General features: G+C 35.5%; 2 protein-coding genes across 2 annotated transcripts in view; one reads left to right on the forward strand and one right to left on the reverse strand.

The window, feature by feature from the left end:
- The window catches only part of LOC113677092 (pleckstrin homology domain-containing family A member 1), a 12,300-nt gene extending 533 nt beyond the window's left edge, over positions 1-11,767 (forward strand). Inside the window, exons 2-11 of the mRNA XM_089195919.1 lie at positions 2,062-2,124; positions 2,902-2,935; positions 3,556-3,644; positions 4,154-4,318; positions 5,229-5,354; positions 5,638-5,706; positions 6,028-6,089; positions 7,584-7,647; positions 9,238-9,318; positions 9,966-11,767. Of these exons, the coding sequence (XP_089052045.1) occupies positions 2,062-2,124; positions 2,902-2,935; positions 3,556-3,644; positions 4,154-4,318; positions 5,229-5,354; positions 5,638-5,706; positions 6,028-6,089; positions 7,584-7,647; positions 9,238-9,318; positions 9,966-10,037 (825 nt within the window). The 3' untranslated portion in view covers positions 10,038-11,767. The remainder of the gene's footprint in view (positions 1-2,061; positions 2,125-2,901; positions 2,936-3,555; positions 3,645-4,153; positions 4,319-5,228; positions 5,355-5,637; positions 5,707-6,027; positions 6,090-7,583; positions 7,648-9,237; positions 9,319-9,965) is intronic.
- Positions 11,768-12,911: 1,144 nt separating this feature from the next.
- Positions 12,912-20,878, reverse strand: LOC113677089 (kelch domain-containing protein 2). Its single transcript, XM_027193838.2, has 13 exons — positions 20,637-20,878; positions 19,345-19,439; positions 18,827-18,947; positions 18,280-18,389; positions 17,153-17,255; positions 16,463-16,537; positions 15,911-15,991; positions 15,377-15,435; positions 15,136-15,248; positions 14,836-14,902; positions 14,216-14,318; positions 13,672-13,724; positions 12,912-13,505 (listed from the first exon to the last, which is right to left on the reverse strand). The coding sequence occupies exons 1-13, from the start codon at positions 20,745-20,747 to the stop codon at positions 13,382-13,384; spliced, it is 1,215 nt and encodes a 404-aa protein (XP_027049639.2). The 5' UTR covers positions 20,748-20,878; the 3' UTR covers positions 12,912-13,381.
- Between the last annotated feature and the right edge of the window lie 12 nt (positions 20,879-20,890).

A 20,890-nucleotide genomic window follows, 5' to 3' on the forward strand; every position in this document is an offset into this window, starting at 1 on the left:
ATTCTCTCGATCAAGAGAACCTAATTGACACTCTGATCAATGAAAGACATACTGTCTACAAACACTTCCGTATTCTTGATCACTATACACTAACTTTAATTTTCCATTAGTTGTTTCGCCAAAAAATATTTTCTGTTCAGGTACAGAAATTTCTAGAAAGTTATCTGAGATGTTGACATGTGAGAGCAGATATGTATTTTGGATATAACAGGAAATTGATAGACTATAAGTTTGATTGAGAATTAAACCATCGGAACCCAAGTCACGAATATTGCTAACTCAAAGGGTCGCCATCTGACACAATACAGGTGTAATTTTTTTAAAGTTAAAAGAAAACAAAAGGCAGTGAGGAAAAGGTTATGTTTATCGCAGCTATTTTTAGCTCTTCGTCGCGAACAGGTTACTGCAGTAACCGGCTTGTAATGTACAGGAAATATTTTGCTTTTTGATTGTGAAATTATTTTCATCTGTGAAATTGCTTAGTCTGATTTGTTCTCTTAGAGGTGGGTACGTGGCGTTTCGATCGCATCTCAATCTGAACGTGTGACTGGTTTGAGACAACAGTCATTCAAACTGCTCTTGATATATTTTTCCTCATCAATGTACCATTTTAACCAGCAGCTATATTTGTAAATTTGGACACGTTTCTTGGTGCAAGAACCTGTCTGGTTTGGTTGAATCCTGAGGAAGATGTTTTTCAGTTAACTTGAGCTTTTAGGCAGAATGCTGTCACAATTTTTGGAGAAAATGAAATAGTTCCTAGGAATTATAAAAAAGAAATGCGAAAAATTAAGCTTATGTTACAGGTTCTAAATTACATCTTGTGGACTGTTTGTCAAGGTTACATCAGGGCATTGCCATGAAAACTGAGTAATCTGTCACAGTTATGGACCACTTCACTGAGGAAGTTCATCAACTTTAATAAGATTACTGACAGATGTAATACTATTTGAAGAAAAATGATCAGTGGTTTCCTTTTTTGGTTTTACATAGAGTTGGTGAGGAAGTTTTTGTTACATAACTCAGCTCCATATCTTCTTGATCATCATTATATTTAATTGCAACAGGTTATAACAAAACTGACTCAGGCAACATATGCTTTTGGACATTACTGATTGCAGTTACAGTGCAAAAATCTCTCTCTCTTTAAAAAATAAAAAATTCAAGACAACAAAGAGCTGTTTAGCCATTCTAGTTATGAAGTCTAGATAAGTATTTTTTTCAGGCAACAAGAGCTTCCTGTCATTCCCTACCACCACTGGCATCTTAGACAATCTATCCTAACTTGCTTTTTTATGTCAACCCAACTTATTTAAGTATAAGATGGGCTGCAATGGCAAAATAATTTCTGAAAAGTTACAGCATTAAGCAACACACCAGTCACTCAAGGGAAGAAACTGTTTGTTTTGGTTTCTTTGTGGTATATACTAATTAAAAACAATTATTTACCTCATATGCAATGTATTTTTTTCAGGCAACAAGAACTTTCTGTCATCTTTCACTTTGGGCATCTAAGTCAATCTACCCCAACTTGCTTTTTTATATCAACTCAACTGTTTTTAGCATAAGATGGACTGCAACAGCAAAATAATTTCTGAAAAGTTACAGCATTAAGCAACACACCAGTCACTTGAAGGAAGAAACTATTTGTTTTGGTTTCTTTGTGGTATATACTAATTAAAAACAATTATTCACCTCATATGCAATGTATTTTTTTCAGGCAACAAGAACTTTTTGTCATCCCCCACTTTGGGCATCTAAGTCAATCTACCACAACTTGCTTTTTTATATCAACGCAACTGTTTTTAGCATAAGATGGACTGCAACAGCAAAATAATTTCAGAAAAGTTACAGCATTAAGAAACATACCAGTCACTTGAAGATTCCTAGAATAACACTTAATAGCAATCATGAACATGTAGCATTCCATTGAAAAAAAGTTTCATGAAAATGTTGCTATGTATTAGCCTATCAAACTAGGGAAAAAATGATTTTCTGTATTTCAGTCCAACCTTGTGAATTTATATTTAAAATGTTTTTTTTTCTCTTTTGTTATTGTAGGAAAAAGTTAAATTGGATTGGGAGGATTATAAGGGGGAGATAAACATCAGGCGTATTACCAAGGTTAGACTGCATGAAGTGAAATGTTTCACAATTAATTATATAAGTTTATAACATACAGGTAAAATGTGTCTTTTGCACACACTGATAAGCTATTTTAGAAGTGATTAGAAAGTATCGTTCCCCTCTGAGCACCTGAAAAGAGAGACTGTATGTCAAGAGTAAGATTTCCTTTCATTTTTTGGTCTATATTGACAGAAACTTTTTGTTTTGGTTTCTGTGTGGTACTATTATAAAAATAATTTAAAACATTTCACCTCATATGCAATGTCGGTGATAGTGAATATTTACCTTCTACTTTAGTGAATAGTTGTGAAATATTTTCATTTTATCCTTGAATCTTTTATCCTTTTAAGCAATAAAAAGCAATTTCTGTTAAAACGTTTTACAAATTGTAATTTGCAAATAGAACATTACCCCTGTAGGAAGTTGAAACAACATGTTTGAATCACAAGCTTTTCAGTCCTGATTTGCTTGTTTTTTAAAAAAATTCTCACCTGGCAGAACAGATTTGATCTGTATTTAATTGATAAGCAAAAAGATCCTCGCTATGTTTGATGACCTTCAATACATTTGATTTCGAAAAACATATCGTTCTATTACATTTTTATAAGTTTATATGAGACCTACGCAAGTTGTACAATATTGCTACAATTATTATTGCTGTCACTATACCATGTATTTAACCCTTTAACTCAGATCAAATTTGTAGTTCTCCTTACTTTCAACCATACAAGTAGTTTTAATTGATTGTTTTTGTGTTTAATGCTCTTACAACAGATTGAGGACAAGTCAAAAAATGAAGGATGTATTGGTAAGTTAAGTGTAAACCAGGCAAAGTGTGATGTTGAAGAAATGTAAAATGAAATTAGAAGATCCTCGCAGCTGAGAACACTACTGAAACTAGTAGTTGTAAGTAGGACCTGAAAAAAATTTCAGGCCCGTACGGGATATGAACCCATTACCTCTGCGATACCGGTGCAGGTCAGGTCCTACTTACAACTACTAGTTTCAGTAGTGTTCTCAGCTGCGAGGATCTTCTAATTTCATCTTTCCACCGCAGTGCAAATATGTGAATTTTCATATATCTAAAATGTAAAATGGTTTCTGTGTTTACATAGCCTGATGTAAACACATGGGAGGTTGAGAGAACACGAGATAAGTGTAGGAAACCATGACGTGAAGCGGAGTGGTTTCCAGCTTATCGAGTGTGCAGTAGTGCAGCATTTTTTATCTCGATCTAACACTAAATTCTAGTAAATCATTTATAAGGAAATGTGTTAGTAGCAGCTAGAGGGGAGCATTATTGATCAGATCTTGGGGAATTTAAGGGTCAAAATTTGCTCTTTATACTGGTTGTTTGTCAAGGATTCGCATTATAAGCTGAGGAAGCAAATAGAATTGTGCTGTACTATTGTTATTTTACTTTGACAGAGATTCAAACATGTAGTGAAAGATATTATGTACGAGCTGACACCAAAGAAGGAGGAGAAGAATGGATACGAACACTGCGCAAAGCTGCTGTAAGTATCAACCTGTTTGTATCATAAACAGTTCAATTTGGAATAATTGATAAATTTTGTATTCATTTAATGATAGGTTAACTCTACTTAATATTATGCTAAAAGTTGTCAATTGGATTGGTCAACTTAAATAAAGGCAACTTCAGGCCTGAAATTGTGACCAGCTGGTCACCAAGGCAACTAAAGGTTGATTATCTGAGATGGGTGGGAAAAGCAAAATCATGACCATGTGGGACTTTTCAACATATGAAAATCTGCCTGTAGTTAACAATTACATTGCAAACTCTTGTTGTTTCTTTACACTGCACCTACATTTCTCAATGGAAAGTCTTAGGCCAGTGCTTTCATATCTTGTAAAGCTTCAACAGTCACTTTTTTGCTGATTCTAATAACTTGTCCTGGTTGTGAGGGTCTTTACACTCTCAGGATCTCCTGATTTACAAACTATATTTCACAATGTCACTATCTTTGATTTACTGTGAAACCTCCAACCTTTGCCACATTTCAAGGTACATCCCACTAAGAGAAAGGATGACTCCACTGCCAGGGAAGAGAAATCAGCAAATCATCGCACAGTTGGGACTGACAAAGACAATACATCAGAAAAGACAGAACGTGTTGTGTATGAAACAAAAATTATTGGAGGAGTGGCTGTGAAAACTCCTGTGAAAAAGGTGCAACTTCTACCTAATACACTTTAAACAGTTCTTTTAATGGTAATTCTTAGCTATGTATATGTTTTCATATGTGAGAAAGAATTGACAATGGAAATGTTACACTTGATAGTGTAAACTTCCTACTTACAGTGTATTGTTTATTGCTTTCAACTTCAAAGTTTAAAAACTCCATTCAAAGCAAAGCTGATGATTACAGTTAACGATTCTCCCTAATTATCATAAGAGATACTTAAAATCAGAGAGAAAAATTAAATTGCAATCTACCAATTACAACACAGGAATATAAGCTTTTGAAACTCTTATATATTGTCCTTTTCCCCTAAGACTGGTGAGTTTGCCTTCATTTGATGGATCTAAAACTGCACAATAGTTCATTGCTTGTTGGAAGATATTTATTTGAGAGTCACTAGTAAGATCTATTACATAGAGTTTGTGATACTTTCAATTTGATTTAAAGAGGGTGCAATTGGCTACCTTGGTGCAGCACCCTCTGTGGAGCAATATTTTACACTTGAGGATATTAACAGCAATGCTCCTTCTTCTCGTGGAACTTATTTTGGATTCTAATGATATGTAATAAATTCCTTCAACAGAGTGACTAGTGTCTAATTTCTCCCAACAGTATCATCCTGAAATCACATGTTAAGGTTATAAGAATATTAGAAATGATCCCCAACTCAAAATGCTCTTGATTGTTAAACAAATTCTTCTTGTCAGCACCTTAGAAAATGTAAAGAAAACAGTATGGAGAATATGCATACTGATAGTAGGGTGTAATTAGGTAAGACAGAGCTCTAATAAGATTCTGGTATCTTTCCTTCTTTTACGTACTCATTTGTTGTATTAAGCTGCATGGAATGTTTGACATCTAGTTCCAGTAACGATGTATTCTCTTTTTATGTGACAGAATACTGATGTAGATACTGAGGGAGGAAGTTTGCCTGGTGATTCTCTGATACGTTCTGGTTCAGCTGGTATGACAAGTACAATAAAACCCATTAAAGAAGGATACTTGACAAAGAAGGGAGCAGTGGTAGGTGCTATAAGACTTCAAGTTTTGGTTGCTGGCATGTTTTGTTTTGTTTTGTTTTGTTTTTTTTTCAGGACTGTTAATTTGTCTTTTAAAAGTGTGTTTTGTTAATAGTGTTAGACAATTTTCCTGTTCCTCTTTTACATGTTATTTATTATCAGTTTACATTGAATTCACTATTCTTAATAAATATTAAGGTGAGTCAGGTGTAAAATTGCAGTTTTTTTTCATCATTTTGATAATAGCATATAGGGTTACAAACTTTTGCATCCTTGTTGTTTTTCAGGTCAAGAGTTGGAAAAAGAGATATTTCAAGCTGGACACTTTCAGACTTGCATATTATGATAAATATAATGTAAGCTGTCAATGATTTTAAAATGTGAATTTAAGTTGACATATTTGGAGCTTTGCCCTTAAATTGGCTTTAATGGAATGGTTCATGAATTTGTCATAAAATGTGGTGTTCTGATTTGATGTTATTTCCTTGAAATGAAAAGTTAGTCACCTACAAGTGAGCTGGAAACATTTTTGGTAGGTTTTCAGCAAGATTAAAGACAAGGAAAATTGTTAATGATCTGCAAAAATATTGTGTAATGTGAGGGAAGGTTACTAAAAACAGACACTATACCCTATATCAACTTTTTAAAGTTAAATTTGGATTTTTTTTTCCATTCAGGACAAAGAGCCTATCAAAGTGATTAATTCAAATGAGGTTCTTGCTGTAAAACCAAGTCAGAGGTAAGAATATGATTTAATGAGTAATGATGGTGGGAAATGCCTGTTTATATGTCATTCCCAATGATGACTTATGACATTACAGGGGTGTTTATGTGGCAGGCTGATCAATCCAATATGGACAAGGAGGCCTCTGCCAGACATTGGCCAAACATTAGCCGAACATTTGCCACTTGTTAGCCACATATTGGCCACAGGTTGGCCACACATTCATCTGGCATCACATTCATCTGAAATTTTTTTCAGGTCCTACTTACAACTACTAGTTTCAGTAGTGTTCTTAGCTGCGAGGATCTTCTAATTTCATCTTTCCACCACAGTGCAAATATGTGAATTTTCATATATCTAAAATCTTCATTCACTCGGATGTTTATTTGTACCCAATTCATTGACCAGCTCCCAGTTGGCTTGTTAGCTCAATTGGTAGAGCGCTGCACCGGTATCGCAGAGGTCATGGGTTCAAATCCCGTATGGGCCTGAAATTTTTTTTTCAGGTCCTACTTACAACTACTAGTTTCAGTAGTGTTCTTAGCTGCGAGGATCTTCTAATTTCATCTTTCCACCGCAGTGCAAATATGTGAATTTTCATATATCTAAAATCTTCATTCACTCGGATGTTTATTTGTACCCAATTCATTGACCAGCTCCCAGTTGGCTTGTTAGCTCAATTGGTAGAGCGCTGCACCGGTATCGCAGAGGTCATGGGTTCAAATCCCGTACGGGCCTGAAATTTTTTTCAGGTCCTACTTACAACTACTAGTTTCAGTAGTGTTCTTAGCTGCAAGGATCTTCTAATTTCATCTTTCCACTGCAGTGCAAATATGTGAATTTTCATATATCTAAAATCTTCATTCACTCGGATGTTTATTTGTACCCAATTCATTGACCAGCTCCCAGTTGGCTTTTTAGCTCAATTGGTAGAGCGCTGCACCGGTATCGCAGAGGTCATGGGTTCAAATCCCGTACGGGCCTGAAATTTTTTTTTCAGGTCCTACTTACAACTACTAGTTTCAGTAGTGTTCTTAGCTGCGAGGATCTTCTAATTTCATCTTTCCACCGCAGTGCAAATATGTGAATTTTCATATATCTAAAATCTTCATTCACTTGAATGTTTATTTGTACCCAATTCATTGACCAGCTCCCAGTTGGCTTGTTAGCTCAATTGGTAGAGCGCTGCACCGGTATCGCAGAGGTCATGGGTTCAAATCCCGTACGGGCCTGAAATTTTTTTTTCAGGTCCTACTTACAACTACTAGTTTCAGTAGTGTTCTTAGCTGCGAGGATCTTCTAATTTCATCTTTCCACCGCAGTGCAAATATGTGAATTTTCATATATCTAAAATCTTCATGTTGGCCACATGTTGGCCATGGGTGTACAATGGTTGTCATTGGTGAGAGGTGGTCCCTAGACTTTTGCATGTGCTTTCTTCCCACATCTTTCCTGTCATTGTTAGTATTTATGACATGTGTACTAATGTTGAGTTAACTTATGTTACAGTACAGAAAACAATCGAGAGCATCTGTTTGAGGTGGTAACACATGCTAGAACATTCTTGATCCAGGTATGTTTGTATACGTTTTGATTTTTTCATACTTATTGAACATCATCGGAGCAATTTGGATTCTTTTTATCTTTTAAGCTTACTGGTACCAAAAGTTTTCTATTTCAAGAGAAACTGTTTGGTACTATCGTCCTTAAAGCTGTTCCACAAAAATTTTGCAAGCTTGAAGACTGCAATGTATCCTACCTATTCTGACACAATGAATTTTCTTATACAGAAGAGAGGGTAATTGTGAAGAGCAGCTCCCCTCTACCAACTGTTGGCAAACTGTTGGCTAACTATCAGCCATTAGCAAAGTTTTTCAGAGATTTGTTTTTCACAATTACTTGACCCATTAACTCATAGAAATGATTCACATGTAGCTTCTCCTTATAAAATCCATACTCTATCCAACGAAAAGGTAATGAGAACACTCAAACTAATCAGGTAGAAGTTGTTGTCTTGATCTAACTTCAAATCCCTGTTACTGGTACTCATTTACAAGGAAATCTGTAGCAGCTAGAGGGGGGGGGGGGGAAATTTGCAATCAGATCTTGGGAGTTAAAAGGTTAAATCCAGAGTAGCTCTTGGTAATATACTGTGATCATGAGGGTTTGGGCAACCGTGAAAAGAACTGTAGCAGTTATGTATTAACAAGGTGTGGCACCTGCCAACCTTGATGGAAGTTGTCATCCAATACATTTTCTTCAGCCAAAAGTACTACAGAAGAACCTCAATTTAATGAACATCTGTATAACGAAGTCCTCAGTATAATAAACGATACTCTTCAGCCTGGCCAAAGTTAAAGTAAAATGTATGGGACAGAACCTTGTTAACACGAAACTAAACCTGTAGCCCCCAAATATTTTTGTCACCTTACTTAAAAAAAATTTTTTAAATTTTTCACAATTTTGCTAGTTCCTCAGTTCGTAAGCCCAGCCAAGCCTCTATGGTCATAGCCCCTGTAATAGCTGTTAACTACAGGCTTGTAGTGTTACTTGTAAAACTCCCTGAAGAAGTCTACCACAGTTAGATGAAACACGTTGGAGAATAAAAAAGTTTTACAAGCACTGTTTGCAGAGTGCTGCTTACTAGTTTAATTTTTTTTAAAAATTTAAAAAGAAACAATTCTTCATAGTAATAGTTCTGATCCCAAAATGCTAAGTAGTGTAATTTCACACCACAAAAAAAAGAAAAGGAAAAACAAAGCAACTATTAACTGTACCTTGATATATAACAAATGTTTTGGTGGTTGATTAAATTAAGGTTTTCCATAGAACCAACCCATAATATAATGAACCAATTCGCCCAGTCCCTTGGTACTTCGTTAAATTGAGGTTCCACTGTAGCATGTTTTCTTGGAAAATCAAAGTCTGAATTTGTTAATTAAAAAAAAAAATAACAACAACTTTTGTGTTTCTTTTCTACAATCTGAAAAGGGTCTGTTTGATTCTGTGTATAGAGTGATATCAGTATGATCTTGATTTAAATGATTTATGATCTGTGAAAGCATTTATGCTGGAATCAATGTGAAAAGATGATGTTTGGCCAAACATTTAAGCACCATTAACACCCAAAAATTGACAGTGATATTTAAATGTTATCTTGCAGGGAAAATCTGAAGAAGAAATGCATTCATGGATTGATGCTATTGCTAGTGCACTGCTAAGAGGGAGATCATCAAGTGAACCAGTATGTTAATTAATTTTTTTAGTGATTCCAAATTTTGCAATAGAAGGGTCCTTATTTTGCACATATCTCTCTCGGTGCCAAGATCACTTTGTACAAACATTAATTATAGCATGTTTATTTAATTACCCTAAAAATTAAACAGCTTTTCCTGAATTAAATTGACTAGATTGAATAACCTTTTTTCTCCCATTGTTAACATGGATAACATACTTAAAAAGTTTGGCTACAAAATGATTGAGCCAGTTACAAAATGACTCAACTGACTGGGTACAAAATGACCTAGCTGGGTAGGAAAGACTGGGTACAAAACGACCAAGGATACAAAACAACTGGTAAGCAGCACCAAACCTGCTTGTTTTGAGGTACAAAGATAATGCAAGAGGTCTCTGTGGGGTCTGCAATAATTTGTTTATAATAATAATAATGTTAAATTAATGAGGGAACCCAACCTGCCAAGGAAGTTTTTTAGTGGGACCCTCAAACATGATACACATTTTCCTCAAAGTCACCCCTCACACACGAACTTTGTCCTCTTGATCAAATCTGGTAGACTTTGCCTCTCTTGCCACAGTGCCAAACAGAACCTGCTTGATGACAACAATGAAAGTGTTTCCAATAACTTTGAGATCTAATTCTTTTTTTTCTAGGATGCTAAAAAGAGTCAAGAGATATTTAGAAAAAGTGTAAATTATCCATATGCAGAGACGACAACCCTTTAGCAACAGAGAACAGTGAACAAGAGCATTGCTGAATGAGGACACCTATTCAAGATAAAGACTTGATATCAACGATGAATACTGCGTGTGAATAACTTTAACTGCACAAAATTGTCAAAATTGCAAAAAAATGTTTGCTTTCCCCTCAATGACAATTGATGGGAAATGCAGAGGAGTTGTGAGGAAGCTAAAATTGAGAAAATCATCAAAAATTACAATATTTTTTTATTTTCAGCCTTCTTTTCCTATTAGTGTGGGGTGAATTGCATGGTAAAAGGCTTTTGAAGCAGCAAGTCTAGGAGGAAACCATTTAACAAAAAAATTGTGAAAATTACAAAAAGTGCTTGACCTTGTTATAGTTACACAAGTTTTTCAATTTTGTATCTTTTTCAGTCCTGGACATAATGAGGAATTGGGGGTGGAGAGGGAAATTCACTGGCCGTGGTACATTTGTCTTTCTTTTTTCACAAAAAGTGATAAGTTAAAATATTCTCAAAACAAATGGTTTGTCTCTGTTTTCCTGTAAATATATGGGAATTGCAAAAACCTGAGGTAACCATATTGTGTAACAATGGTGTGAATTAACTGGTCCTTGTCAAATTTATAAAAGATTTATGGTGGTATGCCACATCAATCTTTCCAGTTGGGACCTACCTATGTGTTATTGATAGGTTATTAACATTTGAAAGTCAGTAAAACTAACAGAGGTTGTTTAATAATGGGAGTTGAACTGAATGAAGTGCAGTTTGGTTTGGTCTGAAGTCTTACTTTTGATTTATAATCCACAAGAGGTAAGTATGATTTTAGATCATAATTGTACAACTTCAAGTTCAATTACCACAGTGCCTTTGTTGCATCCATTTTGAAATGTAAAAACTCAATTGCCTAAATGCAGGATTTTAGTCAGTACAAATGTTTCATTGCTGTTTCTCAAAAACTGTAAGAAATTAAATTCAGTGGTTGATTTGGAAAAAGAAAGGAGTTTTGTGAACAAAAGTTGCAAATTCTTCACATAATGCTTTGTCTGTCGCAGTCCTGCAATTTGAGTAGTATAACTTTTAAAAAGCCTTGAAATCTGATTGCTTGTCTTGTTTGAGTGCCTTTTCATTGGTTTGGAAGGAGGTGTGATTTGGAGCAAAAAAAATGCGACTTGTGAATAAATTGTACTGCTGAGAGCCAATCAGATTTTAAGGATCACCAGTAATTTCAAAATGGAAGTAATAAAGTTAAAATTTCTATAAATATCTTAACATAACAATTAGAGGAGTGACTGGTGATTTTTACCACCTGATGGTGACTAGCAAGAGGCGAAGCCCTTAGCTTGCAAGTTCAAAAGTTATGCCACTTAAACTTTTATGCATTTCATTTTGGGAGATTTTTAGAAATTTACTCAGTATTTATTGAGGGAAAACCTTGTAGTTGGGGTGCACAAGCTTATCATAGTATGAGAGTTTGCATTTATTCAGAATATTAAAGTAGGGGTTTGTTAAGTTTAGATAAACTAGAAAAATTTCATATTTTTGGAAAAACCGTTTTTTGCATATATTCATATACAAGAACATATTGAGAGATTCATTTATAGTAATGTAAGTAAAGGGATTTTTCCAACAATTATGAGCGCAGTAATTTTTTTAGGAATAATTTTTGAAAGTGCTGTAAGTTATTTTTTTTAGTGCATAATGTAACTAAGCTAAAAGTGTCTCATTCAATATAACAACTTGGTGGTGGTTTAAGGACGTTTGAAGTGTTCATACCTTAACTGTACACTGGATTGTAGAAAGGGCTTTAGAAAGACCGAGACTAAGGGATAAGGGTTTGTCGGGACTCGACTCGCTTGAGAAGCCGCCCCGCACTCTCAACCAATCAGAATCAAAACTGAAAACAAACACGACTTCGCCAGTCGCCTTTTCCCGCGAAAAATGTGTTTTCATTGGCTTTTTTCAATAAGTTTTCTTTCCTCTGATTAGCTGTTTTGGTAACTTAGATGTCGATGTAAGGATACTCAATCAAAAATGTGCAATACGAGTCCTGTGATGGGTCGTAAGTGTTTTTTTGGAAAAGCAACTCGGAAACTGACGCTAGGGAAGCTTACTGGAGCAGTATTGACGATTTTAAGAATACTCTGTTAAGGAACGCACTCTGAAAACGCACTTCAGGGAACTTAGGATTAAGCTTACGACTGAACTCACTTTGGTGTTACAGTTTGAATCATTTTAGAAGTCGTATTTTTAAATGATTTTCGAGAACGTTTCGTTGAAACACGCTCGGGAATTAAAATCTTGCACACTCCAAGAAACACGTTTGTTTCGCTAGAGCCAGGAAGTCATTTGACATGAGCAATTACAGAACGCAGTCCGAAATGCATTTTGAACCACATTCTAGGAGGGTAATTTCGGGGGAGGCAAAACATATTTCTGGAGCAAATTATAGGTATTACTCATCTCGTTTACCTTAAATGTAGTCACTTTCGATGTAGACCGGGCCGTTTCGACGGCATATTATGAATACAGTGGACTAGCACGCATTGCTTTTTATGAAACATACTCCGCTGCGATTTATGGGTATTCATCAGAAAATCCACGCAACGAATCCAGCACACAGCAACTCGGAAGTTTGATTTGGAATCGAAATCCAAGTTTTTAATTCCCAGTTTGATGCTCTAGGTTCTATATCTCGATTACCAACGTGAATTTGATTCTAAGATCCAAGTTGTCGATCTGTCCATTTTCTGGCCTTTTCTGGCGAGTGACATTCGAAAGACACTTTCCCGGATGTTAGACAAACTCCACGTTACATATCTATTTTACTGATGTTTTAGCTTAATGCATGTTAATGGCGTCTGATATCAGGAAATTCAAACTAAAATTGTGCGTAATATCTGATATATAAATTATAGTTTAATGTAACATTTTATCGTATTTACACAAGTTATAGTGCTAGCACTAAACTGGAGAAAATTAATAGCTTCACAAACACGTGCACCATGTGGCGGGAAAAGTGCGAATTTGATTCATCGCCAGTAATTCACTTTCACAAACGATTCTTACAAATCTTGATATTTAGACTTACTAACACTTGATCTAAAACAGCACAGGGCACATTCAAGGCCCAAAAAGACACCAAAATATTGAAAGAAACAGCCTACTGTAGCTCACATGTACACGCTTCAAACTGTTCATCCCAAATCTCATTAAACTTGTTCAACTTTTAGGCAAAAAAATTCTTACGATGCCTCATGGAATTCTCTAACATAATTATAAATTGGCAACCAGGCATGTCCGATGCCGTGACTAAAGATCTTGTCTAACGTTTGTGACTAGAACTTTAGAGATTCTGACGCATGTCATTTATATTTTTCCACTGGCCTGCAGTCTTCTGTGCAGAAAGAGTGACATAAGCAGATTCTTAGGGAGGGATCTGAGCTGCTTTTGAAGGGTTGAATAACACTTGACCACTGTATCTGCACATAATCTAAGAGGAAAAAATTCACTATTCAGGCACCATATCAAATATTAACCAAAGTTTCTTGAGGCATCAAGACTTCTAAAACACACAGGAAATATGCCCCCCCGTCCCTCCCCTCCCCTCCCCTCCCCCTCTGTTGTTTGCATGTAGAAAATGAAAAATAATTTCTTACAAGTTCAAAGGTTGAGGTGTAAACCTAAAGATCAGGATACTGTCACAGTGCTCCTGAAAAAAGAAAAAAACCAAGAAAATATTACTTATTGTAGTTCAACTGACAAACTCTTTGAAGCTACCTCTTTTACCTTATGGTTTCTTAAAATGACTGTTGGTTATTAAATTTAGCTAGAAATAATCATACACATATATAACACCACACCAGGCTGGCCTTGTGAGTAGGCCTGGTAAACCTCTTTTGCTGATTCATGAGGGTGCTTGCTTTGTGTCTGTGATAACAAGAATCTGAACCACAATCAGTTGAAGTGAAAGTTAAAAAATTGTTCTATCAGGATGACTAGTCAGATATTGATAGCCTAAAAAAATTGCAAGAAAAACAGTCATCAAACTATTCCAACACTTGGTTGATAACAAACATGTATGTATTGCTACAATCCATATCATTAATGAGCAGCATTAGAAAGATACACTGTAGCATAGATAGAAACAGTACAGTAGATAATGCACACTGAAGCATGAATTTGAAATTGTTGCCTATTCACCTGTTCAAGAATTAACACTGATGTGGCACATCCTCCAAAAATTAGAACCTCTCCAGGAGAAGTTGTACAACAAGCTGTATGCCACATTCGAGTCATGGGTTTACTGAAACCAAAGGTAAGCAAGTGTCACTCTTCTCTTTGAAAAACCCTTGTCCCCAAGGTGCTTTTATATTTGGTTACATCACACAAGTTGTTGTTACCTTGGCCAAAAAGTGAAAAACAAGGGGGAAAAAGAGCAAAGAGAGGTACTGGTCTTTCCTCCTAAAAACCCAAACATTTTGTTGTCTGCTCATTCTTTCATCTTTACTTACCAAGAGTCATCCACAGGCAGTTGACAACTGCTGTCTCCTGCTCTAGACTGAACAGTTGTGGTAATGGTTTGCTAATGAAGTCACACTGATTGGGTTTGCAAATAGTCTTTATTTGATAAGTTTGAGCATGAGATGGCATTATAATGGCATAGACTTGGGACAATAGGTTTCCTCTCTTCATGTGAGAACTTCTAGCAGAGGTGAAACCAAATCAAACAAGTAAACCACAAAAGTGAACTTTGTTTTTCATTCATTTTATTCAAGAACTTTCCAAGTTAGTAGTGAAAACCCTTTTTTCATTACAAGTACCTTTGTATTGAAGGGACATTGAGTTGAAACCAGATCATTGTTGAGGTGTCAAGAGTATAAGCATCACCTGAAAATAATAAATGTTATTTGAAAAAGAATTCTTTCATTCTGTCAAAACTTTCATCAAGGATTAGATCCCAACCATGTTAAAAAAGGTGGGAGTTGTGGTAAATCATGCTTGCCTTATCTAAATAAGAGTGGTCCTAAAATCAACCAATAATCCAAACTTCAATAATGCTGAACATGTTGCATTAAAAAAATTTTTTTGTTTTTGGAGTTTGAAGTTCTCTGAAGTCTCACCTAATGCTTCTCCTTGATTGTTAAAGCCTCCATAGAGAAATAAATGTTTGTCACTGACAGCAGATAGGGAATGCCATGTTCTTCCATCTGGCACTTTACCTGTTGTTGGAATACTAATTAAACCATTAATTATAAAAGTGTCATTATAATGTAATTTATAATCATACAACTGGCATTAGGCAATGAATTCAGTAAAAATATAATCAGCATAGATAGATGATTGGATTTAAGCTGTATTCACCTGCCACTCCATTCCAAGCTGTCCATATCAAAGGCATGCAAATCATTACGTCGTTGTTCCTACCAGTCGAAATAAACAAGTTAACAAGACCTTACACAGCACATGGACAAAGTGTTTTTGTCTTTAATACTTAGTAATTCTCAACCTTGTATTGTCCTTGTTTAGGAACTAATTTGTCATACAATGCAGAGGTCTTTGCTGGAACATAGACCAATGAGGTATTGACTTTAAAATCATTATCTCTCCAATTATATCTTCAAGTTAGGGAAGGCTAAGTTCCAAATCAAAGATTTTCAAACACTCCTTGACCAACTAGTATGCACCTTTATAACCTATTGAAAAAAATTGCTATTTGTAATTTTCACGTGTTACCACTTAGCAAATTCGCAATTTGTTTTATCTAAAAAAAATGCACTCATTTTCAGCCATGTGGAGATACACAAAACAGAATATTTTTCACTATAAACTTTACTACATGATAAATCCTATGATGAACATTAAAGAGGGTATGTTTGCTGATGTCAACTACAATACCATGTATCTTCCACCAAAGATATAAGCAATATTTCCAAGTTTAGCCGCAGCCTGTGCTGCTCTTGGTGTGGGGGCTCTCCCCTACAGAGTAAAACAGCATCATCAGAAACAATGCAGCTGAGAAAAAACATGCTATGCAAGTTGAGAGTATCTCATTACATCACACATTTTATTTTATCCTACTGACCATTTTTATTGGTTTTTGTCAACGTAGGTTTTTCCTTGAAAGTATTAACGAAGCTGTTTCAAAGTTACACATATTTATATAAAACTTATTTTATGCCACAGATTTTCTAACTCCATCATTCTAATTTTTTTCCATTCCTGTGCTATTCTGAATCAATCTTCCCATAACTTATTCACTTCCTGTCCACCCTGGCTGAAAAATTATTAATGAGAGAGGTTTCTTTCTTTTCATTTGTTTTCTTCTTTAAAAAAGTTACAAATCAGGATAAAAAACATTTCATACTGTCATTACACATACACATACTGTCGACCAAAGCAATTTAAATATTCAAGCAACACAAATAAATGTACTCAGTTTAAACCCACCTTTGTCTGTGGTTGGCTCCATGTTAAATGTTCTGTATCCAGAACAAACATGTGACTGTTCCATCCTCTGATGTCCTAATGAACCAAAATAAAAGAGAACGTGGAAATCAGCTTTCTCTTCTTTTCACCAAGGAAATCACAGACTGCATAAAAAAAAATTTGAAGTGATACAAATTTTAGTTCACTGGACATGTTGTACAGTCTTTAGGGTGTCGCAGTTCCAAAGACCACTCTAGAGTGACCTAACTCTTCACAAATAGTCGCAAGATGTACTAAACATTTGAAAATGGATGGTATCATTTTGAAAGACAACTTAGCAACCAATATGAACATAAACAGATACCAAAAAATGCTGTTTATAAACAGCAGAAGTTGTCACTGTCACTGTCACATAAAAGCATTACAATTTGCTCTTCTGCATACTGCTCAAACAGGTTGCCAAGAGATAGAATAAAAATGGCGTCAGACTGTAACACGTCACAAGGGAGTGGCCAGGTTACTGAGAAATATCTAAATTGGCTGCATCCATTTCAAGTTTCCACAAGGTGAGCTTACAAACTCAGGAATCTCAAGTCATAATGCCTGCCATAGTTTCATAATTACATTGTAAAATCTTTGATTGGTAGGGGAAATAATCATTCTGGAGAATACCTCTCCTTGGAAATAATATGTTTGACACTAAAAACTTACAGTGAATTGGTCCTCAACACTGGTATTAAATGTGAAAAATCCGCAAGACTCATCCACTTTATGAGGATCTGGAGGTATTCCATACCCTCCAAAATACACTATTCTATACAAATGAAAATACACTATTCTATACAAATGAAAAAATATATATATTATATAACTGTAATTTATCATCTAGCTAATTACTGTTTTTGGTTTCAACCCTCTACCTTTCACAATTACAACTATAACAATTCTGCAAAGTTTGAATACCTGATGTCAAATGCAGCTCAGTTAAGGGTATGAGAGTTCTACTGGTGCCTTTCACTGAGCAAAGACTGTTTTTCATAATTTATTCATTTTTACTAGGCAGTAGATCCTCACAATGTTAGACTTAAGAGGTTGCCATTAAAACAAACTGTGTGAGCAGAAGGCGGCTCAAAGGAAATCTTTAAAGTTAGGATAAGGGGCTCTTTGAGGCCCAAATGGTTGCCCTGACCAGCAATTGTGGGCTGTGATTCCAAGTCAGGTTTCTTCAACATATTAAGGTGCATCATGATCATGGTGAACATAAACATTCTCAGTATTTCATTATAGTTGAAAGGTTTCGATTGATACAAGCAGAAGAATGGTCTAGAGCAATAAGAGAATCTAAATATAAAATATAAGGAAACAGGGTGTAAGTTTCTAAAGAAACTGTGGTGCTTTGCCAGTGTGGGAGTATAACAGCCTTGGTTTTATCAACCAAGCCGATGATGTAAACTGGCCACCCTGTGGAGTTTCTCAGTTAAAAAATTCAAGCATTAGCCCTTTGTCAGTCAAAGGACAAAGAGCTTAATAATGCTTGATACATCAGCTTAGAAACTCTTTATGGTGGCCAATTTTCACTATCAACTCAGTTAATAAAGCTAAATTACCATTTAAACGTGAAATAGCTTGGGTGTAGAAAAAAATAGCTTCAGCATAGAATATTCTGTGTAGTAGCTGGAGAACTCTCTAATACCAAATAGATACCCTGAGTCTACTTGAGGATAACTGAAATGAAAATGAGGGATACAACAAGAAACACAAAGGAGAAATGGTAAAATTATTATTTTCTACCACAATTTTTGGAAACAAATGAAATGATGTAATATTAAATGACTTACAAATCATTGTGTGTCCAGCAACACAGCTTGTCCCTGTCTGAAGGGGGATTACCTTCAATCTTTTCTGTCAAATTTTGCCACACAAATTTGTTCAAATCTAAAACAAAAACCTATCAAAGAAAACATGCAGTTCCAATTAACTCAAACACGAAACCTTGTCGTAGAACATAAAGGTTGGGAGACAGTCACACAATTTTAAAAAAAAGTTTTCAACTGATAAATTATAACTCAGCTTTTGAAAGCTTACAAGATCCAAAATTAAGTTTTTCACCCTTTTACCGTCAGGAGAGATTCATGTGTAACTCCACCAAGTATAACATCCACACATTATCCAATAAACATGTAATGAGAATACTCAAACTAATCAGATAGAGGTTGTTGTCTTTATCCAACACCAAATTCTCCCAAATAATTTACAAAGAGATGTGTTGCAGCTGGAGGGAAGAATTACATGTAACGATCAGATCCTGCAAGTTAAAGGCTTCATGTAGGTGCCACCTAGGTACAATAAATAATAGGAAATTTTTTGTAGCCAAAAAAGACTCACTGTTGAAGAGGGTCCTTCATCATGATGCCCAGCAAATATGTACATATATTTGCCACCAATCACACAAGCTGTTGATCCTGACATGGGTGGAGGTATGTCTCCACTTGTTTCAACATGTTTCCTAAAAACATAATTATTTAATGACAAGTGACTTGCTCTGAGAGTGTAAATGGCTTTCATTTTTATCCGGTATCTGCAGTGCCACTACATGTAGCTAGATATAGCACATCTGTCCAAGTTTCCCAAACAAGAACACATTCATTCAAAGTCAACTATTGCATCCTTAACCTTTTGATCATTATAAGTGACTAGAATCTAATTTCTCCTCACAATTTCACCCCTGACTCACACATTAAGGTCATGAAAATATGGAAAATGATCAACAACCAAAGAGGCTCATGATTGCTAAACAATTCTGCTTGTCAGCCCCTTAGGAAATGTATAGAGAACAATATGGAGAAAATACATACTGATGTTGGTATATAAAGAGTTAAAGTCTGCTCATCATGCATCCTTACCATGCAGAAGTCTCAATGCAGTACAACCAAACTTCATTACTGGGATGATACCTGTCAACAAGAAACTGCAATCCAGGAAACTGTTCAGGATCACCCTTAGGTAGCAAAGTTATAAAAAAAAATGAAAGACTGAAATTTTTTCAAAAAATTAGCAGAAAAGTTTATTAATACATTTCTAGTGTTGTTTTTGGTCACTCAACTCCAGTTATCAGCTTAGATTCCATCACCTTGTGTCAAAGTGCATTGTGCCAGCTGTTACAAAGCTGAAACAAACTCTACATATCCAAATGTTCAGGATTTAATGAAACTTAATAACACAATAATTATTCCATTCAAGCTTGTTGGGTTCAACATTGGTTATAGCCAACTTAGTGCTTTGCACCTCATTAGCTATTTAACATCTCATATCCAATGTCCACTCATAAAATAATTGTTTGTTCTCGCATGAGCTTTCAGTGATCTCAGACAATATTGACCTTTAAATATTTCATAAGAGCTTTCAGTGATCTTGTAAAATGTTAACTCGAAATAATTCACAAGAGCTTTCAGTGATCATATAAAATGTTAACTCGAAATAACTCACAAGAGCTTTCAGTGATCTTGTAAAATGTTAACTTGAAATCATTCACAAGAGCTCTCAGTGATCTTGTAAAATGTTAACTTGAAATAATTCACAAGAGCTTTCAGTGATCTCAGACAATTTTGATCTTTATTCTGATTGACTGCCCCTTTAGTATGATTTTGATTTCATGACAGTAGATGAACAAGTGATCCTCAGTTTACACTTAGATTTCACAGGTTATCCTGGCCCAACTGGTTTTGTTCTCTGATAAGTCTTTTAAACTTGTGCCACGTCTTCAACCAAGAAGCTGGAAACCCAAAACCAACTACGATTTTATCAACTGAGTTGATACTGTGAATTGACCCATGTAGAGAGATTCTACAGATGATGTTTCAAGCAATAACTGTTCATTAGTGCACCCTTCACTCTGATAAAGGGCTAACGCTTGAAAAATAAAATCTCTCTAAGGTGGCCAATTCACATCATCTACTCAAGTAAACTATCTTGTAACACCCCTCCCAACCACGTAACACCACAGTTTCCTTGGAAACTTACCCCCAGCCCCTCTCACCCCAAAACCAATCATGACTTTGTAGCTCAATTTCCCTTGTTGGTTCTGCATGATATTTTCCTTTGATCTAATCGGTACTAAAATCAATTTTCATTCAATAAACCTTGGGTGACAAAGTAAGATTGATTGAGTTCCTAATTAATATTCAAGCTCACTTACGTTGCAATAGCCTCCCCAAACTACTAGATAACCATCATGGTGAACCGCTACATGACCACTTCTTTCTCTTGGCTTCACCGTGCCATTTATGGACGGAAACACAAATGTCATGTTCAGTTACTTAGAATAAAAAGAGGGGAATCGCAACACCTGACATTCTAAGCATATCTTCTTTCGCTTTCCATGAAGGTACATAACATTAAAGCACGACTGCACTGAGCCATGGGAAAGCTCGTATCTTTACCACGTGATTT

This window comes from Pocillopora damicornis, chromosome 2 (genome assembly GCF_964200805.1).
Source record: "Pocillopora damicornis chromosome 2, jaPocDami1.2, whole genome shotgun sequence".
Taxonomy (NCBI): Eukaryota; Metazoa; Cnidaria; class Anthozoa; order Scleractinia; family Pocilloporidae; genus Pocillopora; species Pocillopora damicornis.